The sequence below is a fragment of the Melanaphis sacchari genome, unplaced genomic scaffold, assembly GCF_002803265.2.
Source record: "Melanaphis sacchari strain LSU unplaced genomic scaffold, SCAv2.0 Contig85_pilon_pilon, whole genome shotgun sequence".
NCBI lineage: Eukaryota > Metazoa > Arthropoda > Insecta > Hemiptera > Aphididae > Melanaphis > Melanaphis sacchari.
Window position 1 is genome coordinate 1,726,125 of NW_020271605.1, and position 23,912 is coordinate 1,750,036.

General features: G+C 24.7%; 2 protein-coding genes across 5 annotated transcripts; one reads left to right on the forward strand and one right to left on the reverse strand.

Moving 5' to 3' along the window:
- Positions 1 to 3,657: 3,657 nt before the first annotated feature.
- Positions 3,658 to 13,666, reverse strand: LOC112602289 (nurim). 4 transcript variants are annotated; one of them, XM_025350288.1, is made up of 6 exons: positions 13,201 to 13,666; positions 12,812 to 13,055; positions 6,889 to 7,025; positions 6,616 to 6,756; positions 4,025 to 4,158; positions 3,658 to 3,937 (listed from the first exon to the last, which is right to left on the reverse strand). In XM_025350288.1, exons 2-6 carry the CDS (start codon positions 12,999 to 13,001, stop codon positions 3,781 to 3,783), a joined length of 759 nt encoding a protein of 252 aa, XP_025206073.1. In that variant the 5' UTR covers positions 13,002 to 13,055; positions 13,201 to 13,666; the 3' UTR covers positions 3,658 to 3,780. The 4 variants fall into 4 exon arrangements, with proteins under 4 accessions (XP_025206073.1, XP_025206071.1, XP_025206072.1 ...); XM_025350286.1 differs by having other exon boundaries at positions 6,616 to 6,777; positions 6,865 to 7,025; positions 13,482 to 13,665; XM_025350287.1 differs by having other exon boundaries at positions 6,865 to 7,025; positions 13,201 to 13,665.
- Positions 13,667 to 14,026: 360 nt separating this feature from the next.
- Positions 14,027 to 23,621, forward strand: LOC112602237 (protein cereblon-like). Its single transcript, XM_025350201.1, has 11 exons — positions 14,027 to 14,479; positions 14,553 to 14,685; positions 15,743 to 15,795; positions 15,906 to 15,952; positions 17,199 to 17,398; positions 17,459 to 17,599; positions 21,174 to 21,290; positions 21,370 to 21,476; positions 22,727 to 22,878; positions 22,934 to 23,142; positions 23,215 to 23,621. The coding sequence occupies exons 2-11, from the start codon at positions 14,564 to 14,566 to the stop codon at positions 23,417 to 23,419; spliced, it is 1,353 nt and encodes a 450-aa protein (XP_025205986.1). The 5' UTR covers positions 14,027 to 14,479; positions 14,553 to 14,563; the 3' UTR covers positions 23,420 to 23,621.
- Positions 23,622 to 23,912: the final 291 nt, after the last annotated feature.

The following is a 23,912-nucleotide window of genomic DNA, read 5'->3' on the forward strand; positions in this document are numbered from 1 at the left end:
CGTTTTATAATTAAAATTTCAAATTAATATTTGTCAAATACTTAACTCGATATTTTTATAACAATCTGGACATATAAAACAAACAATTAAGTAAACATGTGTATATAACGATCATCAGGTAAAATGTAAATGACAAGTAACTTAAAATAATTACCACTATTTTTTTCGTAATAACCAATATTGATCATTGTTGACATAAACTCAATTGTTTTTTTTTTTTAATGACATTTTCTTATAACGTACAACAGTTATTAATTTTATCACCCAGATTTTCATTTTTATAAATAAGTACTAATTATCAATGAATAAGAAACTCGTAATATCCATAAATAAAATTGAACAATGTAATGAACTAGCTTATTCAACGTATTAATCTAATTATCATATTAGTGACAATTAATGTTTAACACAACAGCCAGTCAATAATTGTCTTCACACAATATACAATATTTTAAAATACTTTTTCCATAAAACAAAAACTATTTTTGTTAATATAATAAATGCTCGTATACACGTTGGTGTAACAATTTGACTTAATAAGATAAAAATACTATTCGCTAATAGTTTTAACAAAAACCAATCTTTAAAAGAAAACAATTTGCAAATGAAAGATAAAGACCAATTATTAAGTTTATAGTATTAACAAAATACATTATTAAAAATTGATGAATAACAAATTATTTAAAAAAATATTTGTGTCAAAAATTATGGTTAAGAACGACTTAATTGTAAATGACTTTTTTTTCAATGCCGATTTTTATGTGAACCCCTTAAAACGGTGTAAGGAAACACAAAATCCTAAATTTTACCGACTATCTAATGAATTATTATCAACGTGCACACAGGAGAACACAATGGGCAGCTGTCACTCCTGCGACCTTAATTTTTTTTTTTAATTTTGATGTATAAGTTTATTAGGTAATCTTACAGCTTGAAATTATCTATATAAAAATAAAATAATAATTGACAGGAATAGTGAAACCTTAAATTCTGCCCACCCTTACTAGCAAGGTCTGTGCACACGCCAATGTAAATTAGGGTTTACTTATATTGTACGATGTTTGATACAAAACAAACGTAAATGTAAAATATAAATAAAATAAAAAAACTTTACGTCAAAATTGATCAAAATTATTATCATACAATTACTAAATAATAAATATATTAAATATAATTTATTTAAACACCAAAACAATAGATATATATATATATATTATTTATGAATTTATGACATAATGTTTTTTAATTTTAATTTTAGCGGCAGTGATTCATAAATAAATAAATCGAACAAAAATAACTTTATGTGAACAAAACTTTGTTATATTGTAACTAACACGTCACACATCAATGAAAAAGGGAAATATAAAAATCACACAAATATCACATATGTTTTAAAAAGAAAAGATTGATGCAAGAACTATAGTGTAAGTATAGAAAATTCAACAGAATAAATTTAAGTGTTTTTATTTTTTAATGTACATATTATATTGAATAATTATTTTTTATTGACAAATACAAATTATTATTTTCATACAGTTATATAGTAGAGTTTCGATCACTCGAATTTCAAGGAAAATAAAAATTAATTCGGCTTAAATATTTTTGAGTTATGGATATAGTTATAGTGTAACAAAAAGAACTGACAAATGTATTTTAACTAATATCCAAGCACATTTTTTTTCTTATCAATATTTTAATTTAAAAATTGATAATAAATATATATCATAGTTATATGTATAGTATATGTGCCTGTAATTCTTTTTTTATACTCTTTATAACTGAGTTTTGCAAAATTATTGACAGAAGTTTCTAATGAAAAAGTAAAAAATTGATCACTACGTATATATAGTTTGATGACAAATGACAGTTAAGAGTCGAAAAACAAAGTAAGAAAAATATGAGCTTTTATAAATTAAATAAAAACTATAAACTCATTAAAATTTGTACTGCTAGTCTTAAAACGCTGTTATAAAATATTCACATTCATTTCCGGTTATCATATTAACTCCCCATCAAATTGAAAGTCTAAATTGAAAACTCCAGCAATCATCGTTGGTTACTGTTAGATCTAATGAAATCGAATAAGCACACAAAATAAAATCAAAACTATATTATGCGGCTGATGGCTCAACGAACTCTTTAATAGCCAGTAGTGGTCCGTTAAAACAAGCTATTATCCCTTTTCGCGTGGTGATATCTGTTAATTTCAAAGTCGTGCAAGCATTAATATATATATATAAAATAGGTAGAGGCGCTTAATTACTTTAATTGTAATTACGAGGGTTACCAAATTTCCATTAAACACTTCAATTTCAAATAACGCTCACCCAAAACTGTGTATATTATGTACATCTAATATAATATATTTATACCAATTATATCTGTGTGCTATAATATATACATAGTAGAATAATAAATTTACCTGTGATTCCAACTTATCCAGTATCTGTTTATTACAGGTATACGAACAATGTACGTTCAAATGATTTTTCAAGCACAAACAAAAAAAAAATATTTTTAAATAGACATATTTAATTTCTACAACGGTTTATATTTGTAAATATCATGGTAATCAACAGGTAGTTTTCATATGCGCGCAACTACATTATTATAATAAAGTATATCAAACACCAGAGTGCCTCTAAAATGTTAAGAGAAATGTTTATTCAAATTCTCTAATAAATGTAAAAACACATGTCACATGAATATGTATTCAGAATAATAACTGTAGGAGATAGATGATAGAATAATTTTTGAAGTGTTATCATATAATGTTCTATGGTAATATATTTCTAATGACGCGTAAAGTAAAAAAATAAAAAAAACCTATAAGAATCACTCCGTCTCAGTAAACCAACTAAACCACACAGCTCTTTCGAACCATATCTGATATACTTACAATGTATAGACAACTGCAGGATAATTTAATAAGCTTTACATAATATGCATTATAACAAGCAGAATGCGAACCGATTGATATTTTAACACTTGCAGGTCGATTAACGTTACATAAACTTAGTCGTGGGAAAGTGAGTTTAAAAGTTAATGTTAGCCTAATATAATATAATAAAAATGTCAAATACCGAAATAGTAAGCAAAGGTATCATCACCGACGGATGAGAACACTACACCCAACCTAACCACCGCGCTAGTCAAAGTGTACCTCCACACTGCATAAATAGTATTTTGACACTAACTAACAAAATATATTATAATCGTCACCGCGGCACAAACAGTAACTATAAGATATCGCCAAATAGATATAAACAACACGATTACGTAACCCCCTCCCTGCAATCACAGTATTTCTGAAAAACGTCATCTTTTGATATCCACTATTTTTCGTACTTCAGAACCAGCAAATGGGGACTGGGAACAGAATGAATAGTTTTCCATGGTAAAACTTGTAGAAGAGTAATAAAATGTTATTACTTGTTAGGTTTTCAATTATTAGAAAGAAACAATATTAGAAATAGTTATTTAATCAAAAACATATAAATGTTTTTTATTTATAAATTCTAACAAAATAAATTTTTGGTTGCACAGATTATATTACATAATAAACTGTTTTAAAACAAATTAAATTACTATATTTTCTACTAACAATAATATTAATTCAACTATAACATAAAACATTTTAAACAGAGAAATCTGCAACTGTGTTTCTATAAGTTTACAAGTTATAATATATTTCACGAATAAAAATCAATATACTGAAAACAATAATATATTTTATATACATATATAGAATTTCAAATATTTGCTAATTAATAAAACGTTTTATTTCAACGGTGAAACCGATATTTTCTCTGAATAATACATCCATGCCTTTTTTTTCTCGATTTGTCTGGCAACGTATTTAATATCTTTATCATCTGACTGATTACAAGATAATATTCCTAAAGTCCAAATTACAGCCAATAACAACCTATCAAAGCTGTAACAAAATATTAAGCTTAAAACAAATGTTATGTGATCCAATAATATTACATGATATATCTCGTAGCTACACAATTTAACGTACCTCATTAATTTTTGAGACCATAAAATAATTAAAAGACATGAGGATCCTGGAAATCCCATATTTGATAAAAATCGATGAAATTGCTGAGATTTCAATGAGCAAACATTTTCATTCATTAAATGATAATAAAAAATCTGTGGAAAATGTAACAATTATAAGACTATTAACTCAAAATTCCATGGCAAATATTTTACTGTAAATTTTATTTAAATTTACTTATGAAGATAATCAATACAAACATTATATTCAATTTAAAATAAACTAATATTTTTTTTGACCGCAAAATTTGTTTAAATATACCTATGGATAATCAACAGTAAAATACCACTAAAGAAAAAAAGTTATAATTACGAGTGTATATTATATATATGATCTAAAGCATTTTAAATTATATTTTTCAAACTCGGTACTTATATTCTTTCTATTAAGTAAATATTAATTTTTTTTAATAATTTTAGCCTAATTAAAAAAGTTTCAACACTTTTTTTTAACTTTTTTTAAGTTAAAATACTTTAATAATAGAAAAATTGTAACTATATTATAATAAACATAATACAAATTCTTTAAATTATCTATTTGATTTATTTTTAAATTAACTAGTTACCATTAAAGTGTAAGACTCGTATTATATTTTTAAAATATAAGGTATTATTAGGTACTATTATTATGAGAACTGTATTATTCTCAATTCAGAAAATCATGAAATTTTAGGATATGAATAGTAATTAATAACCATATATGTAAACTTATGAAATATTTCATACCAATATTTTAAAATATTTTATGAACGTAATAAGATTATAGGTAGGTACTTGTGTAGTGTGCATACCTTAAATGTTTAAAATAATTTAAAGAAAATTAGTTAAATGAGATATAATTATTTATAACTACATTTTATACATAGACGTCCAGTGGGAGGAGTAAGACAAGGCACTTACCCCCCCCCCCCTTTGAATTTTAAATTTCGGAACTCAGTTTAAAAATTTAATGTAATAACGACGGAAACATAATAATATACTATAAATAAAATGCACAAAAAAAATCATCATTTATTTTTTAAAATTAATTTCCCCCCCCCTCTAGAAAATGTCTGGGGACGCTCATGCTATTATACTATATAATACCGACAGACCAGTAGAACACATCGACAAAGAACCCTAAGCGAATCAGTAAGTATAACAATATTCTGATCATTATTTTTCATTTACAGCAATGCTATCTTTTACAGTGAGTATCTTACACGAGATATAAAAATAATTATAAAACCAACATTTAATTTATGAATATTTGGTTTATATAACTTTTAAAAAAAAAATCATTGAAGTTAAATAACATAAATTGTCACAAAAAATGTAATTTAAATGAGTAAAGATGTAAAATATGTTATAGTTAGACATTCGTAATTTAAAATATACTATCCAAATTTAAAAACATAAATTAAATAGTAAATAAATCACAAATTTAGATGAATATACTTTTCTAATCTGAATATTTCTTGTTTTTTTTTTTTTTTTTTTTTTTTATTAACGAAATCAAATTAAAAATGTGTATTTCTTGCATATTGTTAATAATTATTTTTACTGTCTTAAGTTACGTTCATAAGAACAACAAAAAGTTTATATTACCTACAATTATATTAATTAATGCTATCTCTAAAACTTCTATAATTATAATTTATTCGAAGACCTATACATAAAACATTAGAATACGTGAACGTTTTAAAAATGCAGTTATAATTACACTATACAAGAGCTTAATAGTTATGTAAAATGTGCTTAAATAGTATCATATTAATTTAAATTAAAACTTTGTACAAATAATAAAAACACTCAAATTAAATTAAAAAGTTAAATTATAATTATATTTATCAAAAATCAGATTTTTCTGTAATTGTTTAAAAAATTGCACAATACTTATCATAAAAAAAATAATATTCTAAAAAAAAAACGAAATTAATTTAATTTAAATCGGTAGATTTTTTACTAGAACTTCAAAATAAATAAAATTATATTCCCACAATACTTAATATTTATACAACAAAAAATGTACCTATAAAATTATTTTATTTCAGATAATGTAATTCAAAATATAGGTCTTCACAAATTTTAATACCCTTAAAAATTTATATTATAAAAATAACCCGAAAATAATAATAAAAGTTATATAAATATAAGTACCTACTTCAAACGTCAAAACCATGTAAAACATATTTTTTTAAATAAAAATAATTACTATGAAAATTTTTTTTTATAACTCACAAAATTTTATATAATCTTTTTTTAAGCAATTAAAATACTAGCGTAGTTTTTTTACCTATAAAATGTATTAATAGAAATATTTTAAAATTGAAAGGTTGTTTTAAACTTTATGAAGATAGTGACAAGTGAGTATAAGAATGTACAAATATGTACTAGTACAACCTGAGAAGATATGACAACAAGAACAAAAAAGTAATAAATTAAATAACGTAATTTTTGAAGAAAATTAAAATCATTAAAAAAACATAAATGTCAAATAGTTTTCAAATGATTAAATTAAATCAATTTACAAGTATACTTTAATTTAACTGTAAATCAAATAATTAACTTTACCGGTTTGAGTCCTGTTATCTCAGTAACATCAATTGCTAACATAATCATAAATGATATAATCCACATAGAACAATGCAAATAAAAGTGTATATTTTCAGCATAATTTTTGTTCAGATTCCATAAACATATCTCAGGAACTTCCTGCCAAAATTCAATAACACCCTTAAAAATAAATGATTATAATTAACTCAATATTACTGGGTAACAATAAAAAAAAATGTTTATAGTTTATTATTCATTAGATATTACGTTTAAAATAGATGAAAGCAATACAATTCTAGTAAATTTGAAATAACAATCGGGTAATCCACATAAGTTGCCAATTCTTTCAATGCCAATCTCAATTATCGAGGGTAAATATAAATAACAAGATGCAAGTGTCCAGTTCGTAACTATCCTAAAATGAATACCTAAAAAAAAATTTTTTTTTAACATATATAAATAATATGTTATATTATTATAAACATACACCATTAACAAATAAACGAAATTAAAAACAAAAAATACACATAACAGTAATTAAGAGGACGTGATACCCGCATGTGTTGTCTCTGTCTTACAAGTGCATAACATGGAAAATCTTACGCTCAGCAGATCACGTTTTGTTCCGTTAGTTTAAAAATTAGAGAAAATTGACCTCTTATAAAATTTAAAAATAAAAATATTATTTAGACGACCTCGTGGACTTTTGACTATATTTTAATTTTGAAGCGAGTTATAAGTATTTTAAGATATATAAAAATTTACAATTTTAAAATATTTATAACTCGCATCAAAATTAAAATATATATTATTCGAAAGTCCATGAGGTCGTCTAAATAATATTTTTATTTTTAAATTTTATAAGAGGTCAATTCACTCTAATTTTTAAACTAACAGAGCAAAGTGTGATCTGCTGAACGTAAAATTTGCTGTTACGCATTTGTAAGACGAAGATAACTGCAGGTATCACGTCCTCTTAATATTGAAACTGAATGCGTGATTAGAATAATTGTGAAATATTTAATTTTAAAAAGAACTGGAATAGTTCCTCTACTATAAAAAAAAGTGTATTATGTGTACTTAGTCATATAATAAACCACTTTAATAGATGTATTAAATTTAATTTCAATGATAAATCATTATATAAAACAATTCTGAGCAAAGACGTTTTTTTAAAAGAGATAATGTATACACTATGTTAGCTGTTAAATCTACGAAAAATAATTCATGATTTTGACGAATTTTATCGACGTTTGAATATCAAACTCTAGTAAAAAATTAATGTGGCTTTAAACCACTAAACTGCTTAAATTTTTAAGAAAATCTTGTGAGGAACCTTGTAAGGAAACTTTATATTTCAAGCTTTTTACGCGCAAATAAAAATTGTACCATACATAAACATAAGTAAAATAATAATTTAAACAGCCTAACATTTCAAATATTTATAAATAGCTCAAAAAGACTCAAAATATTTTCAAATTGTATCAAGTCCAATAAATGTTAATTTAAATATTTAATTAAAATGTCGAGTCCACGCGATAATTGGTTTTTGTATAAATTTTTCCAAAAAATTGTATTTTTTGAATAGTCCTGTTTATCTACCATATAACCTTATAAAGTACAGTGACATTTCTACTTTTACAAAAATCCTCACTCAAAGTTGAAGATTATTAGTCTTTTTCTACTTTAAAAAATATTTTCAAACACTTATACAAAAAACACACATCATTATAATACAAATACAACATTCATTGTTATTTGTTCCACTCGGAATCTAAAAAATTAAACAGATAAATGTAAAAATATTAAAACACTATTTAAACTATTATAGATATCATAAAAGTTTTATTATTTATTACAAGTTACACGTATTAAATAAACATTAAGTAGATCACATATGCGCATAAAATTAGTTTAGAAGTGTATACATGCAATATTTCAACACGACACAAAGCTTTATACTTTAATTTTAAACTATATTCCATAAACTAAAATAAGTAACTATTTGATGATTTACAATCGTATATACAAGCCTATTTATGTTTAAAGAGTTAAGATAAAAGAACTAATATTTTAACTATTTATAATTATTATAGCTATAACAACTTGACAATACATAAATTATTATCTCGTTTTATTAAAAAAATAATAATAATAATTTTTTTCTAAACAATTTTTGGTTTATTATCAATATTAAATATTATTTATTATACAATTCCAAACAAAAAAATCAAATAAATTCAATTCCTATTCTTCAAGACTATGTATCTACAATTCAAAAAGTCGTGCATGTATATATGCGTAACCTAATATTACACTTACACATACGGTAAAATAAAGTTTTACAGAAAAAACGAAAGCACCTATCAACAAAAATTTATTGCTGTGTTTTGTAGGAACAGTATACTTTTACTATGCTTTTCATTTCATAACTTCCAACTCCGTGAAGTGTTTCTCATGAATCATCGGGTAGATAGGTAACTATGTATATACAAATATAAGATACGTTTTCACAGCGGTACATGATAATATTATGTCTTGTTGGGTTACAAATTATAACTTATAATAATATAATTTTAATTAGTAATTACTTCAGCGAATTTCCGCCCATGTATAAATTATGATTTTATTAAATATGAATTATACTTATCATACAGAAATATGGTCTACTAATTAAAAACTACAGAGTCAATTCCAATAACTTGTAACAGAGATAACAACTTGTGTTTGTTTATTTAATATTATATAAGACATTTTAATGGTTATATACAATTATTCTGTTTCTGTATTATAAAATGTAATATGTATCAATTATATTAATTTCTGCATTACTTTACATAGCTTTAATTTATTTAAAACTATAATTAAAACAGTTCTATATTTTATAAATCAATTAAATATATGTTTACATTAAAAATTTTATTTTTCCTGTTAATAAAGGTTTATAAAAATAAACGTCTAAAGAATTACGGAGGTCGTACACTGATACAGTTCCACTACCTATCTGATTCCACTGCGTCAAGACTGTCAAGAGGCTACAAAAAAATCGTATATATACTACCAATTTATAATACATAAAAGATACCAGGACAAAAAATTATTATAAAATCTCAATAACATTGTTTTTTTTTTAAGTTTATAATCTACCAGGTACCTAACTTTAATTGATATTTACTATTTACTATAAAAACTTATTTATCAATTACAAAACCATTTACACCGAATATTTTATAATTTATAAGTAGCTATTTGACATGGGCACACATTACTTTGATGTTATAATCAATTGAATTGATGCTAAACTAAATTATGTAAATTCTACTGTTTTTTTTTTTTTTTTTTTACTGGAAATAAAATGAATATTATATAGGTAATAAGAACTTACATAATTTATGTACAGATTTATTATTTATACAAATTATACTTAGATACTAATATCTTTTTATGCACAAATTTAAAAAATAAACATAATAATTAATAGTGATCACTAGTTAGTAGTTAATTGAAAAAAATAAAGATTAAATAAATAAAATTATCGACATATTTTGGTTCAAAAACAAAATCTTGATGAACCTCATCCGTTCGAAAATACGTACCGGTGGAATTTACAACTTCCTCAAGAATTTTTTCAACACATTATCGTAATTATATTCTTTTACAGTTATAAATATTCAGTGTACGATATACTATAAATAGGCACATAGTTTAACAATTGATTTATTAATTACATAATATTTATTATTTGTTATAGTATTAGAATATTATAATATTACAAATATCACTATAATATGAGACACGGGTAAGTTGGAAATAAAATATATTAGATTTTATTTTAACTTTTAACTAAAATTATTTATTACATTATTAATAACCGAATTACATATTAACAGAATATGAATTTATGATTACTAAATCGTAATTATAAATTATATTGTAATATGAAATATTAAAAGAATAACTTGTAATTTTTTTAATTTGATCAATCGATGAAATTCATTTCCTAATTATTTTAATTTTCCATTTCCATAGAATTATAATAAAACGATTAGTAATAATAAAAACATTTTTTGGTAATATTACTTTTAAAAATAGACAATAGTTCAATTGAAAAATATATTTATCTACATGCACGCCTACTTAAACCAAGTACCATCGTGGTGGGTAACTTTAAAAGGTAATGAGTATTGTGTAATGACGGTGGGTGCATTATTCAATAGGTTATCTAAAACTCTCCTGCATCAGTGAGTGAGTGTACAAGTGTACTGCTGGTAATAAATAAATATCTAGTAATCTTTTAAGCATTTAAATTAAATCACGTTTAAACATTTATTACTAACAAATATCCACTAAAAACGTATGCATGAGTATTAACTATTTACGTACTTATAGGTAAATGATTGTTTAATACAGTACCTAACTTTAATATTATTGACATTTCTACATTTAATTACTGATAAAATTACTGGAAATCATTATAAATCTTAATATGAACATTTTTTTTTCTGTAAAATATCTAAGATACTATATTATATATCATGCACACATTTTGAATTAAAAATTGCACATTTCATCTTAACTTTGAAAATTTATCAAGATAAAAAATAGATGCTTACATAAAATGTTTAAAGAGAAATATTATTGTACTTCAGATAATGTAATTAAAAGTTTTAAGTTACCTTTTAAATATCAAAAAGTTAATAATGAGTTAATCAGAAATGACTAAGATAAAAAAAAATAAGGGCAATTATTAGCGAAATTCGTTGAAATATAAGGAGCGCCTAATATTTTAAAATTGAATTCAATGGAATTTAAAAATTTGCCGCTCTTATGGCATAAGAAATTCACTTACTACTCATTTTCATAAAGTAAAAAATGTATGCAAGAAAAACTTTAAGAATTAATAATTTACACATACATATTGGCGGACTGATAAGTGATAACTACCAACTAATTCAATTATATAAACGGATAAACCTTAGAATCGAATTGTCAAAACATGAACGTTATAATATTACAATATTGAGTATACGTGAACACTGATGAATCCATACCGATTACGATTTTTATAAAGCGAATGTTTATATAACGTAAAATGTATTATATCTATTATCTATAAACTATTAGATAAGCTAGAATAAAGCATAACCATTGTCGTCATTGACGAGTTCCTGGGAAAACAAAATTAATATTACTTTACTAAAAATAAACGAATACAAAATCTAAATACACTGTTTAATATGTTGAAATGATGTAATAAATTTTACATAAAAACAAAATAAACATTCAATATAATTTTGCCACCCTCCATAGTCCATAGACCGTAGTTCGCAGTGCTTTAAATTCGCACCATGATATAGATCAGCGGTCACTAACCGGTGGTCCACGATAAAAATTTGGTAATTCACAGAAAAATTAGAACATTATTTGTAATGTTGTGTTTTTAATCGTAATATACAAAAGTATTATATAATGTAATTATATGTAAGTTCAGTTTATGACAAATAAAAATAAACGAGTAATAATAATGTCATTATTATCACATATAAAATAAATAGACCTAATTTGCTATCGTAATACGAACTAAGAACACTAATAATTCAAATCCATTCTTCATTTTAACTTTTATTTAATTTTTTATTTTTTGTTATCAAAAACAGTAAAACTAACTTAAATAATTTTGTTGTAAACAAAAAAAAACTCTTTATTGATATTTTATAAGATATGCGTTAATTCAATTTTTTTAAATTTGATGTTCAAGACTTATTTGTTAAAGAATATAAGTGGTCCGTAAAATTTAGAGTTATGGATTAAGTAGTTTGTGAAGTCCAAAAGGTTGGCGACCGCTGGTATAGATCATAAGTAGCCAACTTGCGGCTCGCGAGCCACATTAGCTTTCGTCATTGTCAGATGCGGCTCGCGTCTTTTTAATAAAATTAAAGTATTAGATTAGGTGTTTGATTATAAACAATTATCTATTTATATAAAATGTATCTATAAACATTTTATTTCTTGGTATAATTGTATTTGTCTATATGGCCGACGACCTATTCATGTTAGCCACCCCTGATATAGATTATAAATACCCAGTTTGAATATTATTTTCCAACTATTAAATTTAAAATTATAGTAATTATACATCTATTACCATTAATAATTGACACTTAAGTTTCTATATTAAATCTCATCCTTATTTTTTTGGATTCACGCGACTTACGAGAGACGGTAGGTAATAAATCATTATTGGACGACGGTGAAGTGTTGAAACCGGCTAAGAAATGGCCGAAACGCAAGACAGACACAATCGAAACGTAAACACCAGCTATCACAGCAATCATTGCGATCGACTTGTAACCATTACCGCGTCCTCGAAATGTCGTATCCATTGTCCGCCACACATAAACCATTTGAACCAATTGAACTATTTTACGTGAGATATTTCTACGTATAATACACTGAATCTATAATCAATATTATACCGTGATGTTTAAACAATAGCCAATTAATGTATTGCATTAATGTGTTTTTAAGTATTGTTTATCCATCTCGAAGCTATATAATTAATTATTATTATTTATTATTAGAATAGACAATAGTTATAAGTACCGTCTGCCAGGGCCAGGCGTCGACTGGATTAAAAACGTTTAGGTTATCCTTAGAATATTTCTATAAAATCGGCGTAGGTATTAATAATTATACAAATTCGTAATAATAACGGTTTCGAGTTTTATAATTTAACTTATAAGCGTCAACTTCAACTACTTAACCGTACAAAAATATAGTAGATATTAAAAATTTATAAATTTAAAATGAAATATTATCAGTTATAGTTATAACGTACTACTTTTGGACTATCGAATAACCTACAAGAATTTTATTTAACTTACTAAATTGAGAACTCGAGTGTATTACCACAGATTATAATATAATCTATATTACCGACACTATACGAGGACACGAGGTAGGTACTGTATCGGACATCGGTCGTCATCGTCACTAAATCACCATGATTTAAAATGATATAACGTTGCTAAATAGATATTTTCATAGATAAAATTCAAGTATTCAACATACATATCTTATGGCTTATGCTTTACTGCTTCAGCCGTTATAGCTTATGCCTTATACTTATAGTAATATAGTGTATTATACTATTATTATTATAGTTATTAAACTATATGTCTATATTCTATATACGTACTATGTAGGCACGTCGAGTCATCTCGTCACTGACTTCATGCCAGTAAATATTAAATATTCGTTGTCGAAGTTGATGCAAATCGATACTAACATTGTTGGGTGATATTCAGAACTTACTCCAGCGCCACAGCCGTGAAAATATTATCATATACCAAAGTTATTCCACAGAACAACCAGAAAGGACACTTTTTGAGTTTAACACGGGTTCTTATGGCATACAGATTGGAATATCAGTGCTGCCAGTAAAAATATGTTTCTCATTATTTCGTTTTTTAAGCGAGACTGTTATTCCAAAAATTTTACAGATTATTAAAAACATAATATGTAAGCATTAGCAAATTAGTGTGACTAGATAAAAATAATTTTTTATTTTTGATAAATTAATGGACACACTGATTTTCCAATGAACCGAAAGAGTTTTGAGTGCTCACTCTGAAGTATACTTTCAGGTTATTCCGTGGTTATTCTACTCCACAATATTTGATAGTTTGATACTGTAATATTTTTCTGGCTTGTTTATTATTGCTATTTGTTATTATGATCATGCTCATTATCTTATAATATTATTATAAATAATTATTTTGTATTTATATTGTTGATTGTTTTCGTTTAATACTTTTCATTACCAGTGTACAAACGTCAAACAACGACGAAAATTATACGAAAGATACCGATTACACAATAGGTATCTATTTAACGTATTAAATTAACTATTAATTAACTGGATGTTGACAGTCGTTTCTTTTCGTTGTTTGCAGACGTAGTCAATATGTCCGATTCCGAAATCTCTGAATACGAAATTGATATAGACAATTTATCTGAATCCCAAGACTTCATACACCAAGATATTATCCGCAACTTTTCAATAAATAACAGGACCAATGGCAATGAGTGAGTGTTATTTCTAGTCATAAGTCGAGTATTCAATTTTTCTATCGTACTCGTGAGTTTAATTAGACGTTTGACAAGTAATTCAACAAATTTTGTGAACATAACATTATTATTGATTATCCGAACTGAATGTTTAATATTAGGTTCCTCCTTAGAGGAGTAACTACTCTCCTGAATGTCTATGTAGTATGTAGTGATGAGAGCATTCTAAAGACTTTGATTTTGGAGATGTTCAATAGTAAATATTTCGTTCTTGAGTTATAATTCTGGATAAAGTACATAGCTAAAAATAAATTTTGTATTTTACCTCTGATGAATTGTGATTAACTTTAAATACCTAATTGCTTAAATTGCTTCCTTTCAACTTTTAAAGTTTGCTCAACTCTATAAATTCACCTTCAGCTTTTATCATTTATATCAACATTATTTTTTAATTTAAATTTGATTCTAAAAATTATATATTAATAATAGTTTTACTCTTTATAAAAAAAAGGTAAATTTTAATATTATTAGTTAATTAATGGCTTTAACAGTATTAATATTGATATTGATGCTATGTTTTCATATAACTAAATTCGAGAGTATACTCTCTTATTTAAAATAAATAACCCTGACTTTCCGATCCATTTTGATCTGTCAATAGTGATTCTAAACCCAAAATTAAAATTTTATATGGGTTATTAAAGCTATTTCATGTTTAATAAATAGACTAGGTACTTTAAAATCAATAATTATTTTACAGGACTAACCAAGAATAATTTTACTGTCAAGAAATCCCTTATATTTTTTTTTTTTTTTTTTTTTTTTAATAAGTGAACTAAAATTATCAAAATGTAAACACCACCTACACTTTTATATTAGTATTTATACTTTATTAAAATTTAACTTTCTAACATAATTTTTAGGTTAAAACAAACTACTTTTGATGTATTCAACTTCAGTTTCAATTTATAGTGTTTATATTACAAATATTTTAGTATTAAAACAGTTTTTTTTTAAATAACAAAAATTAATAAGTACCTAATTGTATTGAATTTAATTAAAATTTTTATTCTAGATCTAATGTACAAATAATAAATGATGCTTTTATACATGAAACATATTTTGTTTGTAAGTATAAAATATATTTGATATAATATTTTTTAACATAAATTTATTATTTACTATACATCTAAATTTCTTGAAAATATAAAATAACCCATATTTCTGATTACATTTAGATCCAGAATCAACACCATATGACCGAAGCTTAACTGCAGCACATCAGGTGATTTAACATTCATTGTCTATCATTAAAAACAGTAATAGCTAGGCATTTAAAAAAAAAATAAATGTTTTTATTCAAAGCTTAATGTTATGTAAATTGCACAGTATACTATTACAGGCATAAAATCTATTGATCAGTAGTTAAACACCCTTTCAGATTAGTTAATTTTTTGAAATAAATAGACACTAACAGTTAAATTAAAATTAATCTTAATATATGAAATTATTTATTAGTACTTAAATTATTTTAAATGATAACAATCAAACTGGTATTATACAAACCTAAATTCCAGAACTAATCTATCACTTATAAAAAACAATGATTAGTTGCACATAATAATTAAACATAGTTAGCTAATCTATATTACAGCACCAATATATTCATACAAGCTATATAATTCTAGAAATTATATTGTGAATATTTTTTTTTTTTTTTTACTCTTTTTATATTGCCTGTGTCAATATTATCTAATCATATTATATGTAATAAAATCCTACATTCTGTACTATTGTTTTTTTGAAATTTCATAAGCAATCTAAGCCCTTTACAAACTACTAATTTATTATTTTTACCCTCTATATCAGAGGTTCCCAAACTATGGATCACGATCATATTTTTAGTGGGTCGCGGGTCACATTATATTTTTAAATAATATAGTTTTTTAGATATAATATGGTGATTGAAATCAAAAAAGCAAAAAAAAATAGTCATCAAATAAAAAAACTAGCTACACTCATTATGTTATTGTGGATCACCAAAATTTAAATAATTTCTTAAATGAGTCGTGCCATAAAGAATTTGGCAACCTCTGTTCTATGTAATATTATTTCCTTTAACACATTCATCCTCTGTATGCAACATAAATTTAATATTTAACATTATTTACTTGTACCAAATGACTCCAATTATCTCAATTATCTGTATGATATGCCGTGTAACTAATGTAACTTAATCAATGTAATATAACTTGGACTGTGTTGCAATTGAAGTATACATTTTTTGTTAATGTCTCCAATAAGGTTAATTTTCAACATATTCAAATCGTACATTAATATTTTAACATATGAGTTTTCAAGTTTTATTTTTTTTTTTAAATAAACCCAATATTTCCAACACATGGACAAGTGTAAATCTACAAATATGATACACAGAAAACATGTTAATGTAAAAAACTTATTTAAGATATAAAACTAGTGCATCAATGTGATTGTATAGTTTTATAACTTATTATTGTATATTTTTTTAGTACTTAGGAGATGGACTTCTTGAAGCTACTGGACGCACAGTGTATGAAGAAGGTGTTATTCATACAATTCCACTTATTTTTTTAAGATTAAATTTGTTACCTGGACAAATTCTGCCAATTGTAGCTCGTTCTTCAGATATTAAGCATCTTTTAAAGTATGTCATGTTCCGTAATCGTTCATTTGGAGTTTGTTACAAATTGTAAGCTATAAATAATTAATTATTTGTATAAAATATTATATCATTGTTATGTTTTATTAGTAATAAAAACAAGCGTACATTTGGAACAATTGCTGAAGTTTATGAACATTCTGATAATATAGAAACTACTGAATCATTTCAAATTAAAGCTATGGGCCATCAACGTTTTGAAATTTTACAAATTAATCCATTCCCACAAAGGTAACTGATAATTATTAATTATTTTCAAAAACTTCAACATTATATAATGTTTTTACATACTGCAGTCGAAGTTATTGTAAAATAGCTTTGTATAGAGCAGTGTTTCCCAAAAGGTGTGCTGCAACAACTTGAACTTAGTATACATATATATATATATATATATATAAGTTATAAACCACTTTTATTTAGAAAGTAGATAATATTTATCCAAAGTGTACCGTGTCTTATAATAACTAATAATTATGTTCTGCGATGGAAAAAAGTATAGGAACCATTGGTATAGAGACATTATATTTTAATGAAGATAATTTATATTATATTATATTAAATAATATAATATACTATGATACTGACGTTAATAAAACAAACTAGTAGCATCTAGTTTTCACCAGACATTGATCAAGCATTACTTGTTTGTTGTTCCCACTGAATTAACCACCTGTATTCTGGTTGTATTGTTAAGCCTACTCCTGCACACAAGTTGACAGCTAAGCTATTTTCTTTAACTTCAAAAAAAAATATATTTATAAAAATTATGTACTCTGCTTTGTAATTTCTAAAATTATGTTAACAATAAATAGCAACCATTAAAGTTGACTCAAAATTCTTTTTTTTTTTTAAAGAAAGAAAAATCTACATACATTTTATTTATAATTTGATCTAAAAAAGAATGAAAAAAATAAGGACCAAATACTTGCACATAACATCATTATATAATTAGGACCTGAACATATTTTTTATTATTACTTAAATCTCTTACAGACAGTAAATAAAAATATCTGTATTTTTTAATTTTTATTAAAAATTAAAATTGACTGAGTTATTGGACTTAAAAAGGTACGCGTACGTTTTTAGTGGGCATGGCCTACGCATGACATCAATATCCAGTGTAGCTTTTCCCCTTAGTGGTCGCGCTTATGAGAATCTTTTTACATTTTCTTAATGATAACATATGATAAATATTTTTGAATCCTCTATCATCTATAACATCAGAATTTTCTGGAACCAAGTCTAATAATCCACATTTCTCTACTAGTATTACATCCTACATCTACCTCCATACCCTTCTGATTTAAAATGTATAAATCCATCAGGCGTACAAGATATAAGGTATTTAAGAGTATTACATTTTTTATAATCTGACCAAGTTAATGACTGTTGAACCGAGTCAGAGGATTTAGGAATTTCAATTTCAAGACAATCAATAATGGCTTGAGTGTTTGAATATCTATAGCGAAATGGGATAGGAAATAATTTAATGATTGCATCTTTGTTTGGCCAGTAAATAAATTCTTTAAAATAACCAACAATTAGTTTAATAGTTTTACAAAAAATACGACAACTATAACTTTCTGAAGCACCAAATATATCATCTAATCTACTAAAAGAGTCATTCCATCGAATTTTGGTTAAAGTTAAAAGTATATCTCTTTCAGAAATTTTAGAATTTGAACTTAGTAAAGTAATAAAACCATGTTCAAACCATTCATGGGTTAGACCTATATAATGTTTAGGGTTATTTTGAATATGGTAACACATTACTTCATAACTAAGTTTCTTATATTTATTTGACTCATCTTCAATAAAAAATTTTTCAATATAACTTTGAGAACTTGAACAAGATACATTTGATAGACTGTCACAATTTGAAAGAAAAGAATTTAAAGTTGATTCCAATTCACTATTTTCATCAAACTCTTTATGTTTAATTGAGCCAAACTTAACAGATGAAATAATTTTAGTCAATGCTAATCCTAAATCACATTGGGAAGATTTTGACCGAGTGGAAGGTTTTGGTTTATTTATTGTACATGTATTTTTAATTATATTGATTTGGACTCTGACTTCTTTTGATAGTGGTTCTGATGGAGTCAAATAATTAATGAAATCATTTACTTCATTTGAGTTATCTGATACAAATAAAATAAATTTTATATATAACTTCAAGTATACATAAAATATAAATATATAGTATTTTAGTGAACATAATCTTGTATCTTGTATAGTTTATGATATATATATATACACACAATGTTTAGAAATAAGTTAAATACTGAGTAATGTTTATCATGCACCAGTTATGTTTACTTAATACTTTTTTTTTTTTTAACTAGGCAGAATGTGCTTTAAAATAGTTAGTAAAAATATAGGTTGCTTTATATTCAAATTAATAATAGAAAACTAGAAACTATTAGATACCTAGTTCACAATGAAAAAAACTAATCATGTATATCATTGTATATACATATTAAGTACAACTATATTATTACTTTATGATTATAACACTTACTAATATTATATTCAGGTGTATTATTTACTGCTATTTTAACCAAATCACGCCTTGCTCTTTTTTTATAGACTACTCTAGTTGGTAATGTGTTGGTAATTTGTTTACAGTCAGTCTGGCAGTCAAACTTATGGGGAATAATATTTGGCTTTAATTTAAGGTGTTTCACATTAGATAGGTCCATGATTTTAAATCGAATATAGTTGACTAGATCATCTTCTAGCTATAATAAAAATAATAAAGTAACTAGAAATAATTTGTTAAATAAGTTGTATTTGTATTATGTAAATTGTATTTTGTCCATTGAAATTAAGAAAATTATTTACTAGGTAAATAAGTAATAGGTACTTGCAGAATTTTTCATGAAAAAAATATATTATAAGTTCATTAAGAATAAGGTATATACTTACATTAAAGTGATTTTCACAACAGTAATAATGATTATTAGGTCTTTCAATATCAGCTCTTCCAGCAACTTTACACCATAATATTCTTTTTTTTTTATCTTTAGGTACTGATAGAAATAATTTATCTGGTGTTTTAATAGATGTACTTTCACATTTTGGTACATAACAATATTTACAATACATACTTTTTTCTCGGACATAGTGTATTATAATATTATAATATATGAGAAGTTCAAAAGTATAACGTAGAATAATACAAACCACAAGCTGTAGATCTACAGATGACAGTGTGAAATAAAACCAATAGTAAATTAATGATAATAAATAATAACATTTGATGTACACTGATAACATCAAGTCACAACAAAAATTTTAGTTTTTTATTTTTATTTTTCATTTCAGTATTATTTATTTATGTATATATATGTTTATTTTAAGTATTTAAGTATGTAAGCAAGTAGTTTAAGGTGTATTTTTAATTGGAAACAATAAATGCAATCATATGAATAATCATACTTATAAAATAACTTGTATTGTATAGAATAATATTACTCTGTAAGGCATAAACCCTATTATAAGCACAGAACAATATAAACCCGTTTGATGAGACTATTTCCCGCGCGGCAATATTTACGGATTCAAAAATGCTATGCTCTGCCCTTACCTTGATTCTGTAATAACTGAAGTACAAAATTATTTATACAATTTTTTTCTTCACACATATTTTTAATTACTCATCATGAATAACTACCTTTCAAGTTTAATCAATATTTAAATGATGGTTCAGGTCTTAATTCAATTTGATAAATGTGAATTTTATCTAAGTCAGCACATAAATATGATCATTTAGTGTAATTATAATTTTCCTTTTTTTTTCTAGTCATGAAAAATCACTTGCTTTGGCTGAAATCAAAATTATACCAGATACTACATTATCTTATCCGTATAATAAATTGTGCTTACATCCAAAGAAACGTCATTTGAATCTTGGTGAAATGTAATACATTTTTACAATAGTGAAAAATATGAATTTTACCAAATTAACATTAATATTTTGTATGTATATATTTTGTTAGATGCCGTAAGAGAGACATGCAGCAAACTCAATGGCCATATTGGGTTTATAAACAGTTTGATGTTTATGAATTGGCATCTCGCCTCACCAAAAAAGTTAAAATGTTATGTAAGACTAAACTATCAACTGTTTTTTTAATAATATATCATTTAACAACAAAAACATTTTATTAAACTCTGTGTAAAAAATGATTTAGTGAAAAAAAAATAATAAGTTATTTATTAGATCTTCAAGCACTGTTAAGAAGTGATATTGTGATTGAATGTTGTGTAAATTTAATTAAAATATGCTTATTTTGTATCAATTTATTTCCTTGGTGAAGAATGATTTTGAAAAGTATAGAAGTGTTAATTATTATACTTTTAATTAATTGTAGAGTTCTTACTCCATTTAATTATTTTGCTCGTCTTATTTTTTGTTATGTAAAATAAATAATTGACATAAAATAAATGTAGTTTAATTCAATTTACTTAGCTTTTATTTATAATATTACTTCATTAAAGTGCTTAAAGATTTTATAAAAAGCTGAGTCATTTCTTACTTAGAAATTGTTTATATAAAGTTTGACAAAGTATTTTTATTTTGGTATTACCAATTTTTATAACCAATACCTCATTACATATTTTTAGTTTTGTTTTTTGAGGATTTTATTATAAATGTCTTTGCCACTATGAGGCCATCTTTCTTTATTAGAAGTAGTCATTACATCTAACCCAAAGATTTGATTTTTTTATTAAACTTATGTAATTATTGTGATGTAATGATTCTGGTATTCTGATATTCAAAAACAAGGCGGGTACCACTATTGATAATTAACAGTTCTTTTTTCCTGCCCATTGTACATAACCTTATACTGCATACACAAAATTGAGTTAAAGACTAGTCTGCGCAATAATAAATAAATCCACTACCATAATTACCGGTTTTAATTTAATTTTTCAATAAAAATTTTGCATGTTTTTTTTATAACTTAATTTCTAAAATATGATGTCAATGATCTTCACAAAAGTATTATCTACATAATTTACTGAATATTAATTAATTCAATAAATATTTAGTAATCCTGTCTGATAAAAACATCAATATTTATTATTTACACGGTTTTAATGGCAATTCCTGCTCTGAAAAAATATAGACTATCATGCCACTGCTACTTATTTTTTTTTTACTTAGCAGCTTCTTATACTATATGTTGTGTATTTTGCATTCAATTTTAAAATAATTAATTCATTATACTTAAAAAACAATGAAGATTAAATCATTTTTAATATAAATTACATTAAAACATATTATACTTAATAAAAAAAAAAAAGGTTTGAACCACTAATATTTAAGTATTTATGTATTATATTTTAAAGATAAAGATGTAAACATCTCAGATGATCCAAATTTGTTGTCATTTCAAGTAGCAAGACTTGGTATATTCACTCCAGAGCAAGTAAGCGAATTGCTTGGTATCGAGTCAACAAACCAACGACTTCAATATGAACTAAAGTATTGGAATAAGACTGTAAGAAATAGTTTAGAAAGTAGAGAAAATATAGACTTATGCTATTTTATTCTAGCAATCATTGCAAAAATTCATGTGTGCTCGATGTGGTATTGTAGTTTGCAATATGAGCAGTGTATTTCCAATGTCCCCTGAAGGACCACAAGGTACTTTTTGTAACTCTTGGGGGATAATTCATGACATGATTACAGTAACTGAACTGCACCAGGATTTAAATGCGTTATCAATTGGAATTCCGTCTTCTGAATGCAGCTGGTTCCCTGGGTATAATAAATTCTTTGTTTTAATTATTTATTTTTTTGTTACTCATTACTATAATAATTAATTTTTCTGCAGGTATGTTTGGACAATCATTTTATGCCCAAACTGTCGTAACCATTTGGGCTGGAGATATTTGGTTAATGGTGAATTGTCATTAAAGCCAAAATTATTTTATGGGTTATGTTTAAAAGCCATAACATCTGCTAAAGACTACTTAGTACCTAGAATTACTTTGGTAAGATATGATCAAATCAATGGTGGAGAGACAGTGACGCTTTAAGAAATGTTTTAAATTATTTCATTTTTTACTATGTATTATATTATTTTTATGTAAGTATAAAGTATGTAATAATGCCTTAAATATATATATATGTGTATATATTTTCTGCTATACATACTCTTCAATATTTCACTTATTTATTGAATCTTAAATTATTTTAAATTATTATTTAAATTGTAAGACAGCTAAACAGAACATAATATTATATTATTAGATACTAGCAAAACCGTGTTTTTGAGAAAAAACAGAAATCTAATAAAATTAAAATAATCTGTATAATTATGTTTTTACTTTTTAATTACTTTTGTATGATAGTATTTTCTATAAAAATTAATAAAATATAATTATTGATAATACTGCAGTCGATAGTATGTCAAAGAAATTTAAAATCATGACCAATATGAATAGTTGTGATATTGCTATAATTATATAATATATATTACAATAAACAAGCTATTCCTGTATTTTTGAATTAAAGATGAATGTACCTAAT